General features: G+C 40.9%; 2 protein-coding genes across 2 annotated transcripts; both read right to left on the reverse strand.

The window, feature by feature from the left end:
• Positions 1-8: 8 nt before the first annotated feature.
• Positions 9-5,981, reverse strand: trmt6 (tRNA methyltransferase 6). The gene is made up of 12 exons (XM_035679185.1): positions 5,689-5,981; positions 5,356-5,486; positions 5,064-5,173; positions 4,457-4,548; positions 4,270-4,353; positions 4,050-4,174; positions 3,754-3,924; positions 3,400-3,557; positions 3,146-3,231; positions 2,276-2,378; positions 1,846-1,932; positions 9-652 (listed from the first exon to the last, which is right to left on the reverse strand). The coding sequence occupies exons 1-12, from the start codon at positions 5,793-5,795 to the stop codon at positions 491-493; spliced, it is 1,416 nt and encodes a 471-aa protein (XP_035535078.1). The 5' UTR covers positions 5,796-5,981; the 3' UTR covers positions 9-490.
• Positions 5,982-7,612: 1,631 nt separating this feature from the next.
• Positions 7,613-17,767, reverse strand: fermt1 (fermitin family member 1). The gene is made up of 16 exons (XM_035678798.1): positions 17,645-17,767; positions 15,704-15,858; positions 14,715-14,812; positions 13,977-14,112; positions 13,669-13,806; positions 11,947-12,130; positions 11,743-11,845; positions 11,497-11,604; positions 10,285-10,416; positions 10,042-10,091; positions 9,517-9,641; positions 9,059-9,165; positions 8,691-8,915; positions 8,454-8,578; positions 8,198-8,339; positions 7,613-8,078 (listed from the first exon to the last, which is right to left on the reverse strand). Exons 2-16 carry the CDS (start codon positions 15,852-15,854, stop codon positions 7,905-7,907), a joined length of 1,998 nt encoding a protein of 665 aa, XP_035534691.1. The 5' UTR covers positions 15,855-15,858; positions 17,645-17,767; the 3' UTR covers positions 7,613-7,904.
• Positions 17,768-17,922: the final 155 nt, after the last annotated feature.

Consider the following 17,922-nt stretch of genomic DNA (forward strand, 5'->3'; position numbering starts at 1 on the left):
ACATGAGGTTTTTTTTAGTACTGCTTTTTAATTCTGTGCAGTATACAGATATAACCCACAGTGGAGCTGCATTAGCAACTGGATCATATAACAAATGGCACTTCCTGCAGGGATAACAAAATAAAAACAAAGTTATAACCTAAAAGCTGGAGAGCATTAACCGGAAAAACGATCTCGAGGCATAAGACAAAATCTGTCTCTAACTCTCAACACACACAGATTATTTCAGCAGTTCCTTACGCAACACATACACTGAGCTCATACAGCCTAAACTGGCTTACAGTTTACTCCTCAGAATTACGCCTTCATCTGCACTGATCTGAACACACAAGACGGGAGAAAGTGTTCTGATGAATGCAAACCAGACACCCTGTCTCCCTTATTCCAGATGTGTCAAATCAGTTCAGCAGAAAGAGCGTCGATGCTGGAGGAAAAACCCCATAAGCCACTGGTAATGTGCCCTTAAAAGATTTGATGCTTCTGAATTTGTTTATCCTTCAGTGTCTGTCATTTTCAGTCTCTTCGGTGCTGGTTCCTCAGCTTGCTGGGAGCCTGCAGGTTTAGAGCGGTCCGTGGCAACCGTTGTTCCTGAGAGGAGGTAGCCTCCGCCCCCACTCATCAGTGGCAGAGGATGTGTCCTGTTAGGCAACACCTAGGGATACGATGCAGAAATACAGTCAGGAGACATTAATTCTACAGGAAGGGCTGGGGGAAATAACACTTTGGTCCTGAGGGGAAGATCTCTTTAAGTATGCAAACACCATGCAGCAACTGGCTGAAAACAAAGGTCTAAAAAATAAAAATAAAAATAAATAATGTGCAGTGAGAGCAAATGGTGGGAGTCTGTAATAATGGATATGGGGCAGTATCTTGTCACCAAGAATTGATGCTGCTAAATGTGCCGTGAGCCTCCAACACTGCTCAACCAAAACAAAATCAATACTTAGTTCTTCTAGCAGTAAATGAAGGACTTACTTGGGTTGAAATTAGTGGATTGACAGACAATTTATCAATTTAATGGTTTAAGTGGGCAAAAATGCAAAATATTGATTGATTCCAACCTCTAAAATGTGATAATGTGCTGCTTATCTATGTTTTATACCACTGCAAATTGTGAATATTCAAACAATGGAAATAAATGACGTTATATAGACCAAAAAATGTATTAAACATTTTTTTTTACAGATTAATTGCTTATTAAAAAAAGCTTTCTGTGAAATTTTAGTTATTTGATTTGACTCAAATGAAGTATGCGATTGATGCTATTCCTTACGTAGCATTAAACCAACACTGATTGATCTTTTTGTCCAGCGCAACAAAACAACACTGATATATTATAGTTTATGAGACAAACATGTTAGCAAAGAATTGTCCAATACACATTCAGAGAGCATGAACCCACATGAACTCCTGACAAAAATATCTGGCTCTTTAGCTGATAAATGCTCCATCATGTTCATCAGCTAGTCTCTGTGTCTGTCTGCCGTATGGTGCTGAGCAGGTAGCGTCAAGTGCGATTTTAGAGCTTTTTTTTTGCTGAAATAAGCTGCTGATACATCTGAAAACAACGCTGACGAGAATAAAGTGGGTCAAGAGAGCAAAGTTGTTAACCACAAAACCAAAACAATGAGCTGAAAGCTCAAACCGTGGAACTGCAGAGTTGGGTGATAACTCTCTGTAGGTTAATCACTAGGAGCGACGCCTTTAAACATTACACACAGTCATTTGATTCATTGTGGATGTAAAAATATTGCTTAAAGCAGCTAACTGCCCATTGAAAATTTATTTATAATAAGGCAATTAATTACCTAGATTACTCAAAACATGATTCAGTTTAAATCCTACCTGGTAATGCCTGAGCCAGGTGTCTGTGAGCCTGACGCCGACCGTGCCGCCATGTTCCTTGAGTTTTGTGTAGCACTCGATAAGAGGCTGCAGACATCGAGGGGGGAAGAGAAGAAAAGGGAGCATTAGGAGGAGGACTGCAGAGTCAACACACACACACACACACACGCAGTGATCTTTTTTAACGACATAAGCACAACAGAGGGAATAAGTGCTGGGACATGATATGCATTGTAACTTCTGGGCTGTGACAGGGGATGTCCACTGCAGTAATGTAAAGAGGACATTTCTCACTGGGACTCCAAGCAATAAAACCTGCCCAGTGGCAGCCAATAGATCTTTCCCAGATAACTAATAATCCTCATTCACTGCAGGACATCAACAGTGTTGTTGTGGCTCTAGTGAATAACACTACTTGTGATGACCTTACCTCTTTGTGCTGGGAGTAGACTACAAAAGGCCTGGAGGGGGAGAGGAATTTGAGCAGCCCCATGAGGACTGGACACGGCTGATACTGGCTGGCTATAACCAACCTGCATGAGGGAAACAAAGGGATGATCAAGCACACGTGTCCAAAACATTGTAAAGCACACACTTTGTTATTGGCAATGTGTAGGTTGGCGTTGTAATTTATCCTGTCAGTGCTGTGTGTGAGTTATGACCGGAAGGCTTAAGGATTTAGTACCTATTGTAGACCTTCATTTCATATGTTATATAGCTGGATGAAAATCAGTAAAAGTGGCTGATTCAGGACAGTCTGGAAAATTGTGCTCTGTTTGTGATTTAGCTGCTATGATGTAGAGAAGAGTCAGAGGAAAGTCGATAAGTTAACCAGATCAATACTGGTACTTCTGGCTCGGATGTCACCCTCACAACACTTCCTCCATCAATCATAAAAAAAGGCAGCGAAGCAAGCTCTTCATTCTAAATGACAGGAAACTGCAAAGCAATCACTTTGTTCACCTTGTAAGGACGCCGTGTGCTAATCATTGTGCGTGAGCTCAGAGGATGGCCAAGGATTTATCATGACTTTTATGGACATACTTAACAATACTTTAATCATTAATCAGTTTTTTTATGTCGGGAGATCTATTTTAATTATTGTTTACGACATGGTGCAATCCAGAACTGATAAAGCAGAGGTCAGAGAGAGAGAGAGAGAGAGAGAGACGAGATGAGAGAGAGAGCGCAGCGAGAAGAGAGGAGAGAGAGAGAGAGAGAGAGGCTGATGCTGAAAAGGGAAGAGCGGTGCAGGAAGAGAAACCGAAATGTGAAAGCCGAGGCAAAATCTGACACCAACCCGTCGGCATTCCTGCCTTCCAGCAGGGCAGCAGCGGCTGCCAGCTTCCTCCGTTTCTCCTCCTGCTTTACCTTTTTTTCCTGAGCCTGAAAAAATAAAAATAAACATGAAGTCAGGACTTTCGCTCTCTTTAAGATCCAATTTTGATATTTCAAATACAGGCTTGTTCCTGTTTCTTACACATATAAAGGCATGACAGTAAAACAACTGGAATTAGGAATGCCCTTAATGGGGTTAGTAAATAGTGGGCATACTCTGGCTTCTTTGCGTTTTTCCTTCTCATCTTTCTCCTGTTCATGGCTACCGTCAGCGCAGCTGCTCGTCTCCATGCTCTGTTCCTCTGGACTGCCCTGCCGTTCTGCCTCAGGCTGGTTTTGCTTCCCCTCTGCAGCCGTATTGGACTGCTTTGAATCTGTAATGGTGAAGGAGATAATCTATATCAGAGGAAGGTCACAGAACAGACTCCTGGAGAGGAACACATGCAAATCTCAGCATTTGTGAAGTTGTAGGCAGGAAACACTAAGTTGTAGCGACTCCGTATCATCTAAAAACAACAAAGCTATAAACATTTCGGAGAGATTTATTTAGAGAAAAAAAAAAAGCTCTACCAGCACTGGGATCTTTGGCAGTGGTATCCAGAGTGCCTGCCAGCAGAGCATTGACATGGCAGATGGGAAACCCATGCAGCGTATCGTGAAAATGTGCGGGGAAGCCAAAACTCTCCACACCCGCCCGAACAGGCTCACCTCCTGGGTACATTTGGATTACTGAGCCGTAGCCTGGATGGAGAGGAAAAGAGGAAAGAGAGGACAATTACACAAAGGGCAGCGAAAATGGCACTTTTTGTATAGAAAAAGCTAAAAAACAGATAAACACCAGAGAAAAGTTCACAGGACTGACGTACCCCCCATTCTTTCCATGACGGCTCCCAGCACGAGGCCAGCGCAAGTGTCAAACACCAAAACTTTACTGCCAGCGTGGATGTTTGCCAGGGTCAACATCTGGGCAAGTGTGTCGTACCGCAGGTGGCTGTATCACACAAAAAACACATTGTACATTCATCTCTTTCCACTCTATAAAAACAAAACTTTCACACATACTGCTAAATCCTTGTGCTGACTCACCGGATCTTCCCCGGTTCCCGGCCTTGGTACATCATAGCCAGGATGCGACAGGACGGTTTTAGAATGGTCACAGTATTTTCATACCTGGGAAAGCACAAAATGGGAACAACAGATAACACTAATTACAGCACGCTACATTATTTTAAATCAGAAAGAGATTGTGGGTGCATCATTAAAAGTGACTCACTTCTTCTTTTTCTTCTTGATGTACTTATCCTGGGAAAATCCAGTCTTATCTCTGAATGTTGAGCTGTTATCTATAAGCTGCTGAATGATTTCCTGTGGAGCACATTCACATACTGTCACTGCTCTCTCTTATACTTCAGCATTTTGTCCGACAATTTAAAAGATAAGGTTCCCATGACAAGACAAAAACCAACAACGCATTTGGCCCATCGCTCAATACTTTTCGACTTCCCTCCCTGCCTGTGGCACTCAGCCCCAAGCCCACCGGTTCCTACTTAAGATGACAATCACAGATATTAAACTACAAATAACACATTTTGTGCACCAGTGAGTATTAATGGCACCAGGAGACCATGTAAGTGGACTGACTCAATTTAAACTACAGTGCTCATTTCCATTGTAATAAAGCAACATGCCTCCAGTGCAAAAGTGTGTCTCATTTGTGTGGTTTTTTTTTTAATAGCTTCTTGTCAAACAATCTATGGCACGGACGAATAAAGCTTTAGCTACACAGACAATACTTACCAGTAGAATCTATTCATGTTCGGTAAACAGGACATTGCCAGTGTCATTCAGTGTTATGTATTAAATGAAGATGTCTGCTGTACCTGACCCTTCAGACCTTGCTCTTTGAGCATCTCGATGTCATCCCTGGTCAGTTTCTGTGATTTTCCATCATCTACAATGTTCCTGTTGTCTGTACCCGCCTCCTTTGCATCTGGGAAGAACATATAAAGAGATTACACGAAAGGAAAACAAAAGTAACATCAATAGTCTTTGACATGTTCATATACAGATTATTAGCACAAATTAAAACACCACTGGAGTCATAGAGAAGCCAGTTGTATGGCTCAAACATGAATGGGACTGGTGTGTTGCACTGAACAGCAGGTTACACACCGCTGGAGCTCTCTGCGTCCCTGAGCTTCCTCAGCTGCAGGACCCCTCCAGACCCAATCTCAAATGTGGTGCTGTACAAGTGTCCCACAGCATTATCCAGGAAGAACCACTGCTTCTCGAAAATCACCTTCCTGTGAGTAGACCAGACACACATGTCACAATACTCACTGCCAGCCTTTGTAGAAGTCTCATTCGTATTTGTACATGATGTGAATGATCTGTAGTGTCAGTTATGGTTTAGCTAGCTAGTTTGTGCCGCTCATTCAATAATAATAAAGGAGAGGGGCATATTGAGGCTCTTGTTTAGTTAGTTCAAATGTGTTTTCAACTTACTTCTTAGGTTGAATTTGCACAGCTTTGAAGATTTCTCCTCGTTTCAACACAACGTAGTCACCTCCTTTAATTCTGTACTGAGACTCGTCGTCCCCGTTGTCCGCCATAATAAGGCAGATAAACCAGCTCAGCAGTCAGCTGACGGCTAACTATCACCGTCAGAGAACTGCACGGGTTCTCTGTTGACAAGGCACGGTTAAAAAAAGGCACTTTACCGCCCTGAAGTAAAAGCAAAACACGTCAAATTGCTATTCCCACGTGTTAGCTTTCGTTTGCCTAGCTTCTCAGGGCGACTAAACGATCGCAGACTGTGGATGGTTCCCTACTTCACGTACTCGGCTGTGATTGGCTGGATGTGCACCGCTGAGCGTGCCAGCCAATAGGAGTGAAGTGCGATGTTTGGGTTAAAATGTAGATTTCAGAATCATCGATAAACGGGAACTAAGGAATAGAGTTAAGAGAAAAGCACCGACTATAGTCTTTGGTGATTAAAGATATGTTTGTTTTATGAGTGCTTATAAAATGACTCTTTTGAGATGTAAAGTGTTAGTTTATGGTAATATGTGCATGTGGCAGCAGTGTTAGAAGAGGGTACACATATAGTGAGGGTGTGTGGACATAAGGTTTGCCATGTCATGATTTCATCATGGTGAAAAAGTCCCTTTTTTTTAAATACAAATTGAAAAAGGTATATCTCTGAAACTTCCCAAGTGACTTTATTTGAGATTATAAGGGGACAGGACCACACCGCACCCTTCACTGTCCAGTCTCAGTGGGGAAATGTAAAGTATTCCCATTATAGACTATCTCAGCATGTTTGCATATATAATATCAGGGGATGAAACATTTCACCTATTCTTCATATAGCGTTGTGTATTACTGTATATTTAAATATATGGAATATATCAAATAGTTTCAATATATTGCAAAATATATCAGTTATTATATACTTTTATAAATTACAAACTACTGCCACATATTTTTTATTGTCCACATAACATTGACCATAAACAAATGTTTATTAATTCTGGCCAGATAAAATGTCATACTGACTTGATTTTCAAGCTGGACTTATATAAAAGAATGCACATAATAAGGATACTGCTGGACTGCATTTCAACACAGTTAGGGTGCAAACATGGCCGGTGTGTGACTATGCCCAACCTAGGTGGGTGCATTTTATTTCCCACCAGGTGGCCACAATCTGGTGTTTTATAACTGCTTTTAAAGTGTGCCAACTCCAGCAGACAGTAAGAACTGATTTCAGTCCAAACCAAGTTATATTCAACTCAGCATTATTCTAGTATTAGAATTAAGTAAAAATGGTGACTGTGGGTGAAAATGTTTCAAACAGCGTGGCAGCCGTTCAGCACAGGGCAGTTAATACTTTATGTAATTAAGGGATGTGTGCTTCCAATATGGAACAGATGTCCTTACATTAAGAAGACAGAGGGCCAGCCATCTTAGGGGATACATAATCAGTCATTAAAGCAGCACAATTGGAGCTGGAGAATGAGTAGAGAACGTTTCTCAGCACTAAGAATGTCTTAAAGTGTTCAGTGTCTGAAAGCTAGTTGTAAGTCACGTAGTTTATGAAGTCCTTCACAAATTCAAGACATCTTCAACATCTGAATTTTAAAGTTAACAGTGTTCATATGGCTGTAAATGCAAGTATGACATTTCTTTGTCACATTAACATGAATAGAACAAAAGTGACTCTGTCTACCATGAATTCTGTTTAATGGAAGAACAAAGCGCAACAAGCTGCTGATGTAAAAACTCAGTTCTGTTTGTGTTTCAGCAAATGAATAAATGTGAAACAGGTTGTGAAATGTAAAAACACCCTTTAATGATTTTTTACAAACGTTTTCAGTTGAAAAAACATATCTTACCAAAGTAAAAAAAGTTGAATTAAGAGATTAGGTTTTTTTGAAAAATTTAGAAAAACAAATCTTGACTACATATTTACATCAACATTATTTTCCTAGTGCACGGTACATTGCTATAACTGTTTACATCAGGCTATATTGTGACAAAAACTGATGCCATTGTTGAGTGAAAATGTCTGATACAGTCACAGTCAGTGACATTTTTTTTGCCAGTGATTTGCTCAGTGTTACCACTTTTACTGTAGATGCATTCTGTATTTTCACATTGTAACATTTATCTAAACAAACAACAGATTTACTAGAAGAAGCACAGGCTTGTATCTTTGCTCATTCTTGACCTCCAGTAAGTTTATGGAACAGGTCTTCGTCTAGCGTCTCGTTCTGGTCTTTAGATCTTGTGGAGAGGAAGATGTAACCGCCAATGAACTCGTGGACCACCTTGCAGTCACAGCTCAAACAGCAGAAGGCTATTGACACGTTCTGGTCGAACTCTATGGTCACCTGGAATTACATACAAAGGATTCATGTCTCTGAAATAATACTGACTGTATCCCAAAACAACTGCAACCCTAAATGAAGAGACAGGTAAAATCATAATATACGGCATAACTGTCCCTCACCTGTCTTATCTCCCAGTTGACGTTCCACTGCTTCATGTTGGCGAATCTCCATGTGGTGACAGGCAGACCAGAGGACATGTCAATGCGAATCATACGGTTGTATGAGATCCCCAGAATCTCATCCTTCTTACTGCCTTTGAATCTGAAACACAAATAAAAGGATAACCTCTGAAATTAACACTCAGAAATTACATCTACATGTTCAAATATGTCACCAGTTGTGTGTGTATTATAACTATATATATATACACCATACCTGACAATGTAGTAGTTGATACCGAACTCTGGCAGCGACTGCCAGGCCTGGATAAAGCGCATCTTGGCCTCCATTAGGGACAGTCGTGCTATGTTCTGATGGGCCTCCAGGATCCGTGCTGTTAGCTTAAAACAATCACCAGAGGCAGATTTAGCTAATATATCTAGTGATAACAGTGATGCAACTCTGATGGCTGTTGGCAAAGTCAAGTACATTGCACTTAGCCCTGAAACACACCTGTTTGGTCTTGTGCTTCTTGGCATAGCGTGGGGAAACAAAACATTCAGCATTCATCTCCATAGTGTCCAGGTCAGGAGCTGCCTGGCCAGGAGGGGGCGCCAGGCTCTTCATTTGCAGAAAGGACTGGATGTTCCTCACTTCTGACTTGTAGGAGCTGTAGGCCATTGTCTTGCCCTTGGAGGCCAGGATACATGCAGCTTTCCACTTTGCGTACTGTGTCTCCTGCGGCAGAGGGCAATTACAGGACAGTGACATTTACAATACCAGCCTCAAATTCACATATGCACGCTTTACACAGATTTTAAAAAGATGCAGAATTGCCGGTTATCACAGAAAGAGAATGGGGAAGAAGGGCTGAGCCTTACGTTGTCACATCGGATGTACACCTCATTCATCCCGTCAGCAACCGGAAGCAGGAGCTTGATGCCGAACTTCTTGTCTGTCACATTGACATCAGGGACCACCTCACAACCTGAATCAAATAAGGAGGAAGAGATAGTAGTGGATTTAACCACAGAAGAAGAGCAGCAAGGCACAACAGATCTGCTAATATGATCACAGAATGAAACTGCAGTAACTGCCGCAGCTTAAAGGAGAAGACCACTGAATTTTATTCGGGACTGTGATAGTTGATATTTACTAGTTGTTTTAGAGTAGTTTGTCCATTATCTAGTATGTGCATAACATTATATGTATGATTAAGAAGCTCGGATGCTCAAAGACATAATCACACATCATGGGAATGCTTAAATTGAGGGTTATGAATCCTCAACAACACAGAACACATTAAGAAGTGTTTTTAACATGATTCTTTTTCACTGACCTCGGAGGTGAAACTGCTCTATGGGCTCTCCATTGGAGGCCTCCTTGTTCTTGTAGTAGGAGATGGTGGTGTCCTTGAATACAAACCAGTACTCTTTGTATGGCCGCAGAGTTAGTCTTTTGGGCCTGATTCAAGACCGCAAGAAAGAAAAAGAAATTGTTTTTTTCCTGCAATACAGTTTATGACCTTATCTGAGTAAAAGGCTGAATAATCCTTTTTTAAAATAGCATAGGCTACTGGGCTCCTTTAATCAGTTATCAGATGACCTAGAGGCCATTATAAGATTAAAAGCAACATAGACACACACAATACATTTGTACAGAGAACATTTTACCCCTGTCCCATTAATCACCTTATGGCTGCTCCAAAATTATCTCGCAAGTCACTTAATTACGCAGATTTAAGGGCACTAGACAGGTGAAGGTTTATAGGTTAAAAGATCAATTTCAGAGACAGGTATTTGAGATTTTACTTAAGTTATTAATAATCTTCATGTGATAGGAATAGGAATAAAGGTGGGATTACCTAAACAGTCGGAGGGAATCTGCCAGCTGTGGAATGTCTGTAATGTCTTCCTGGGGGTGGGACAAACAACTGTCAATTATCATGTGTCTTCTCCTGACATCACCATGTTAAGACATGCAATCACCGGAGGCCTACCTATCACCCCTGCTTCAAAACAGATGTTCTACTGTAACAGAGCTGAAAACCTTAAAATTACGGTTAATATCTACTCCGGTGTCGTACTGTCTAAAAAAATATGTTTACCAGAATTCTGTCCGTGTGTCCGCCTTCCAGTGTCACCTCCAAGTTGGACAGGGCAGCCTCTACTTCATCTATATCTGGTTCATTGGAGTGGTCCAGTGGTTCACTTGACATGGTCAGTTTACAAATGTGATACTGAAAAGAAAAAGTGTTTACTCAATCAGTGGAGGGGTTTTTACTCAGTAAAAAAACACATACACTGACTTTTATTATAGCAACAATCAAATATTTAGTTTCTCGAGTAACCAGAACAAGTCATTATGAAGTTCTCCGACATGACTTAAGAGGTTATGCAAGGCTGGTGTGAGTCAGAAGGAGGTTTGAGCACAGCTATGTGTGCCAGCCATTGCACCAATGTGTAGGTGAGTGCAACACTGATCTGAATCACTGTCTCACCCGTTGCAAAATAACAGCTCAACGGATCAGAGATGGGCTGAAATTTAGACACCAGAAATGTCAGAGATATAAATTTTGCCATCATTTTTTACTTAGAGAATACTCACACTTTCAACACTACTCAATCTCTGTTCCTATATTCCAGGCTCTCTCCCTCCCATCTTCCCGCTACAGTGGGATTTTTCTCATGTCCTGACACGTCAAACTGCATTAAGATGCCAAACCCCCTCTCCCGGATGGATAATATTCTCAGCTCCAAGACACACAGAAACTGTACTTAAAACTAATTTAGGCTACATTACTGAGCCCTGTAGAGAACAGCGGTTCATGATTGCAAGCCACATTGTAGAACTCAACAATATTATGGCATATTGTTGAGTTCTACAATAAAGATTGCAAATGTTAAAGCTACAGCTTTCATCTCCATGTTTAATAGCTTTGAATGTATGATTTATAAATTACTTTAATTATGCTGAAGATCCAGGTTCAAGCACTTCTCCAGTGATAACCAGGTACATTTATAATTTATATTTGGTAAGTTATGTAAAACACTGGCTTAGTGGTTAGCAGGAAGGTCTTAGTAAAGGGACTGGCTTTTGAAGCACTCTGGCTTCTGTGAAGCGATTAAGCTCTCTATTACATGAGAATAAGAGGGTATATAAAAAAGTGATTTGTATTCATGTTATTGGTTCTGTCCAAACAATGGTGGTGCAATCCTTAAAACTGGAATTTAAATGACTTCAAATATGGAAAATCATTTGTTAGGTACAATATAGCCAATGAGAACCATTCCAGATTGAACTGTGGCATATTGTTCACCTGTAATGAAGCGAACATCAGCATCTCTTCCTCAGTGCAGTCTATCTCCTCCAGCAGGATGGACCAGCGAGCTTGTTCATACAGCTGGGTTATTCTGATGGCATCATACTAAAACACAAGAACATGGGCACACATACACTCAAACTGAATTCAAAATCTTCTAAACCAAGTCTGCCCTGATGTTATTTCAGGGGGTTTAAAGAAAATAATATTTCCACGGTTCTCTCACTTTTTTGGGTCTCTTACTTTAGGATTGAGGTCAAAGAAGACATTGTACTTGAAGCGCAGCAATAGCTTTTCTTCATCTTGGATGTCTTGCTCCATGAGAGAACGAGACGAGTCCAACCACCTGTCAATCATAGCAACAACCAATTAGATGAGCTGTTGTTGGAAATATCATTCATATCAGCAAAAGATTTCAGTGACATTTTGTATTTATGTATTTTCTACCCTGCACTGTTGTTTGCTTTGTCCACTACCGAGAGCGGCTGGAACATCTTGGCCAGCTCTGCAGGCGGCAAGTTGGGCTGGCTGTCGGCTAGAGGGTTTTCTCCAAACCAAAGGCTGGTGGCAGACACCGGCATCCCGTTCTCGGGGTCGTAGGTAGCTGTCATGGTCTTACTGTACATGGGGCCTTGTGTGAGGAGAATGGTACATAAATGATTAAAATCAGGTTCGCCAAAAAAAACTAGGATTCAGAGTGCTTTCATAGCAATAGTGTATTTAAAGGAACTGAAAGGATAACTGTACTTGAAGTTGAGATCAACCCACTGTCAAACTGTATGGTCCAAAAAAGGTATAAGACCAAAAGAACATTTTCAAAGAAGAATCAATAGTTAAAATAAAAGTTTGACAGAAAGGTGGAGACCCATAACAACAAAGTAATGCCAGATGAAACTAGAAAGGTAATAACTGGGATTACATTAAAGGCGGCAGAGATCAAAGGTCCTAATTAGAGTGATTTTTAGGTTGGTGTGGAATCCGAACTGGATTCTCTGCGTAACAGTGAGAGTGCGTGTTAGGGAAACCTTGAAGAACATGGCAGCGTACTAAACAATTCTTTCAGATCTCACTGATGAAAACCGTGGTCTGTCAGATCTCAGTTAGCAGCACTAGATAATTCTCATTTCTTTTCATCCTCCAGTGGAAGTAACTCATAAGAATAAAGATGACATCCTTTCTTGGACAATAATCTGAATGTATCAAATTAAAAGACATTATGAATCTCCTGCTGGCCTAAACTTTGGCATTACTGATTTTCTATACATAAACTGTCAGAATCCCATATAAATAAAGTCAGAATAACTACAGCAACCAATGATGTTTAGCTAGAAGTTCAATCAACCAGCCCGCAGTCCAGCTCTAGACTAGAATCTTTAACTGGTCACAGTGTCAACATGAGGAAGGAGTCAAGGTGCAATTTACCTGCGATTTGACATTTTACCTTATAATAAGTATTAAGTTATTATAAGTTAAGTATTATAATAATATTAATATTAATATAATAACTGACGTGTATTACTACATACTGATATGTTTTTCCTGTAAAAAAAAGTATAATTTCCACACTAAAAAGGCATCTACACCTTCTGCCATAATATAAATTCCACAATCTATGAATATTTAAATCTTGTATGTATCTATATTTTCTGCAAAGTTTGGACACAAGATGTCTCCTACTTCATTATTCGCTCATTCTCAGTGTATGTGCACTGATGACCTCAGGTTTCTACATTGCATTTATATAAGTTGCATACTGGACCAGGGCTGACTTCCAAACTATCTGTTGCCCGCCCCCCTTAAAATCCGATTTTCATGACACACTTTGAGCCAATGAATGTGAAAACACATTGAAGTGAAGCTCAAACGTCCAATTGTAGGAACAAGAAGAAAAACATATTTTTGAGCGGAAATTATGGTGGAGGTCATAATTATAGTATAGCCTTACACAATGACAAAATAACAAAGGCTAAGAGATATAACACTTGAAACATTAAGGAAACGTTTCCATTTCTTTCGAGCCAATGCATCCTTTTCTTTTTATTATCTGAGTATTACTCTGAATCTTTTGAGAGATGCTGCAGATTGCTTTTGAAATGAGATTGGGTGCTTCTGTGCTGACAAACTTTTGTTTTTAGCCTTGTTAGGAAACAGCCCTGTGTTTCACAGTACCTGTGCCTCCTGGTCCCCCGCTAAGTAAATCAATGTCCCAGAGGTCATCGTGTGCTGAGTTCTTGTCTTTCTTCTTCTTCTTCCTGGAGGGATCGTCTGGAGGCTTCAGAAGGGACAGTTCCTCAGATCTTCTGATGTCTGAGATGGAGCGAACAGAAGACAGTATGAGGGATCAGGAAGAATATGGATGGAAGGTGAGTTTTAATTTTAGATTAATGGAAGATGTTTCTGTACAAAGACACACTGTATCATAACAAAAGCAGCAAGGACAAAGTGACACTTCAATCAGAAAGGACAGAGAATCTCACTGAGTATTCGACAGATCTCCCCCACCGCCTTGAAGACCACACTGGAGAAGCTGACAGTCAATTTGATGGTTTTCATATTGGGGAGCTGCAGTAACAGGGGTTTGTGCTGGGGTGTATAGCGCAGGTCAGCATCAGCCTGTGTGAAAAATCATTCTTTTTTAAATCATATGAACCTTTCTCACTGTGGTGATTGTTGCAACCTTAGCTGGGCCTAGGGGAACGTCCCCTGTCCCTTTATGTTTGCTTTTTTCTTTTAATATGTGTGAAAAGTATGCACACAAAGGTGTGATGGCCCCTGTGGGTCTTGAACAGTCATGACAAAGGGTATATGTAGATGCTCACAAATGCAATGTAGGTAATGGAAACAAAAAATAGACAGTGAGGAAATTTTTGAAGGGGATGTTTTTCTGCATTCATTTGGTTGTTACGCAAATGGTTGCTTTGTTAACAGTTTGAATCTTCACTACTCCTCTAATGCTTGGCTGTACAATATGCGGTTGAATTATGGACCCAAGAGGTGGTTCAGGCTGGGCTGACAAAATAAAACCATGGCTCTCCCTGCCTTAAGGAGCTGCAAACACACACACAATTGAATTCCTATGGCTTTAACTGGAGTATTTATTGTGCCAATGGCATTAAAACAGTTTTTGACATTTGCAGAAATACATTTCTTGGGAAATCATCAAAGCTCAGCCCAATTATTAAATAGATTAAATCACTTTGGCATCTACATATTACCTGAATTCCATACTTGTCCAAGGTCCAGTGGGTCTTGAGCAGCCAGCATTTCCTCTGTTCCCACCACAGGGCATGGTCTGACCAGTCCTGAGGTGCTTCTGCACACAGACAGATTAAGTAAAACATATTACTACTATTATTACTGCCATGTTACTGTCATATCTCAAGTTTAAAGGTGCGGCTCACACCCAAAATTATTGCACACATTTACATGTCAGGTTTAAAGGGGCGGTGAGGTGGAGCTCTGGCTTTATAGCGAAAATATTTCAACAGCCACTACATCTGCTACCAACACAAACACTTCATATACCCAGTGTTGAGTAGGTGGCTGAGCATGATTAAAGTGTGGTTTTATGAGTCTACCTGACATCATGTTTTGGTGCTGGGCTGAAATCTGTTCGTTGATGACAACTACTTAGTCATCTATTCTGTCTCATGCTCTTTAAACCACCTTACTAAAGTTGCCTTCATGTTATATTAGCTCCTCCGCTTTTATGGAGAACTGTAAAGAGATATCAGACCAGATCCCAGCTGAACTTTGGCCCGTAGGGCTACACAGGCCAATGCATTGTGACAAAACAATGGCGCTGCAGGGTAGAGAAATGTAGGGCAAACAAGGGTGTGGCTTGACTAACAGACTGGTTGTGGCAGCAGGGGAAGATTGAGGTAATGTGCTTAAAACAAAGTTAAATGGATGTGCACTTTAGACCAGGTAAACAAACCAAAATTGACTGCTTTAAATGCTAGCAGTCAAAAGAGGAAGAGAAATGTATTGTCAATGTGCAAAGGCAATAGAAATCTGTTTTTCCTCTTTGTGTTTCTCTCAAGTTACACATAAATTCCTTCAAAGGGGTCATTGCGCAAGATCAGCAACCGTGCAGCATCCCTGGAGACATTTGGGGGTTTAGTGCCTTGCTCACCTAAATTAGATGCTACACTCTGTAAATGCACGCTGACAGATTATAGTATCACCCATCTGAGACACTTACTGATCTTCTCCACTAGCTTGAGCATGAGGCCTCCAATGTGCAAGTCTCCCTTCACCCTCAACTTAAATTTCATGGACTCATCTCCAGCTTTTTCATCCACCTGCACGGACAGCTCCCATGATTTTTCTCCATACTCTGCGGCTGTGATCATGGCCCTGTTATAAAACGACAGAGGAGGGACAGTGCATGGATTATAGACAGGATGCTCCTGGGTTTGGATATTGCCATCACAGAAGCAAAAACCTACCGCTGTAGCTAGTTAATTACATGGTGGGGGAAACCCATTAAAATATGTTGATTCTTTTCTTGCTTTCTTTTGTTTGGAAGATTAGGAAACATCTGGGATGAAAACATGAGTCAGTGGATTAAGTGTTTCTCAATATCCGGTGGGAACATCCAAATGGCCAGAAGTTAACAAACACGGATGTCTCCGTGTCTCTGTTATTAGTGGCCACCAATAGCACAGATTCTCACCCCGCTTCTTCTGCAGTATCTCTGCAATGATACTGCAGCCCCCGAAGTACTCCTCTCACCCCATACATTTATAAATAAGATATCAGCGAACACACAGACTGGCAGATGTACTGGCTGGTGCCAGCAGGGAAAAAAGAGATGAGGAGACTGCAGACATAACGCAGCTGTATAGCTCTGCAGCTCAGAGAAGCACAGATATGGTAGAGGATTGTTAGATTTTGATTATGAGAAAGAGTGAGTGGATGAAAAACATCAGGCAGGTAAGAAAGAGGAGGAGAAGAGCGGGGGAGGAGGAGCAGGGAGGGTACAGCTGTGGAATGTGTGACGAGCAGGGACACGACTCTGGTACAGCGGAGACCATGCAAAACAACAATCTCCACACACTGCACCAGCCCCCCCCCCTTTCATTTCACATCAGAACTCTGAAAATTTAGTGGACAAAGAAATGCAAACTCACACACGAACTAGTCTAGACTGGGGCTATCAGTAGAGATACCTGTTTTATTTGTCCTGGGTAACAGAGTGGAAGCGTATACTGTGTGAAACTGTGCAGAGGTTAGGATTAATGAACACACTCTGCTCTCTTTGTGCTGCTCCCCTCCCTATACAGCTGTAGGGTACAGTTAACAGTTAGAGCTTGCATGTCCGCTGGGGGAAGGCTTGTTGAAATGTGTTGGTAAGAGATGAGTTGACTCCCACAGTATCACACTAGCTGCAGAAAAAAGACCAAAAAAGTGATGGAAGGAGCAATGATGTAATTTGGGGCTCATAAAAATGCAAAGAGAACGGAAAATAAAATATATTTTTCATGCAAAATATGCAATGTTTTAAAAGAAGTTCTAAGGCAGCCAATGTGGATTCTGTTTAGGAGATTTAAGTTTACATTTTAATCTACTATTTCTAATTTACAGGTGAGAATTTGAATGTGTAATTTAAAAAAAAAAAAAAACTGCATTGAGGCTTTATGTTTGAAAAACTAGAGGAATGCATCACTGGAAAAAGACATCCACACAAATACAACAACCTCCTTTGTCACAGTACAGCTACAAACAAGAGACAATGTCCAAAAGCACCATGCATTTCTTCTTATTGTTAGAACCATTCATATAAAGGCTAATGGTCTGAAATCCAACAAACTGTGATGGCAGTGAGCCCTGTGGCAAGGAATAGGCCTTTCTTTTGAGCCATGAACAACACAACTGTTGCCTTTTATTATTCACAGAAGGCAGTACAGTGTCAGCCCAGCCTTACAGAGCAATAGTAGTACAATAAAAACAAATTAACCATTAACTTCATTCGGTGTAGGCCAACCACAGACTCATAACAAGTCCCCATTGGGCCATATAAGCGATATGTGATTTGTTTCGTCCGGGTTGTGACAGGTCTGCTTTAATCAAACCAACCTGGCTAATAATGACCCGTAAATCTAACGACAACGGAAGTAAAAGGATTTGAAACCACTCTTACCTTGGTGAAAAGTTTGTCTGTCGGTGAGCTATTCTTAGAAATTTCCTGTGAAGTGAAATGAACCAGGAATGACGATCCTTCGGGAATAAAACACGCCCAGTTCAGACAGGTAGAGAGGAGGTGGGACCGTTAGAGGAACTGGGCAAGTTACAAAAACTAAAGGTGAATTTGTTCACAACCAATTTCTAATGTTTGGAATTCAACCATGACAGACAGAGCTGGTCTAAAAGTCTCCAAAAAATAAATGAACCAACCAATGGGCAACAGATGTTAACCTC

Source organism: Morone saxatilis, unplaced genomic scaffold (assembly GCF_004916995.1).
Source record: "Morone saxatilis isolate NCDOM2014 unplaced genomic scaffold, NCSU_SB_2.0 Contig7, whole genome shotgun sequence".
Lineage (NCBI taxonomy): Eukaryota > Metazoa > Chordata > Actinopteri > Moronidae > Morone > Morone saxatilis.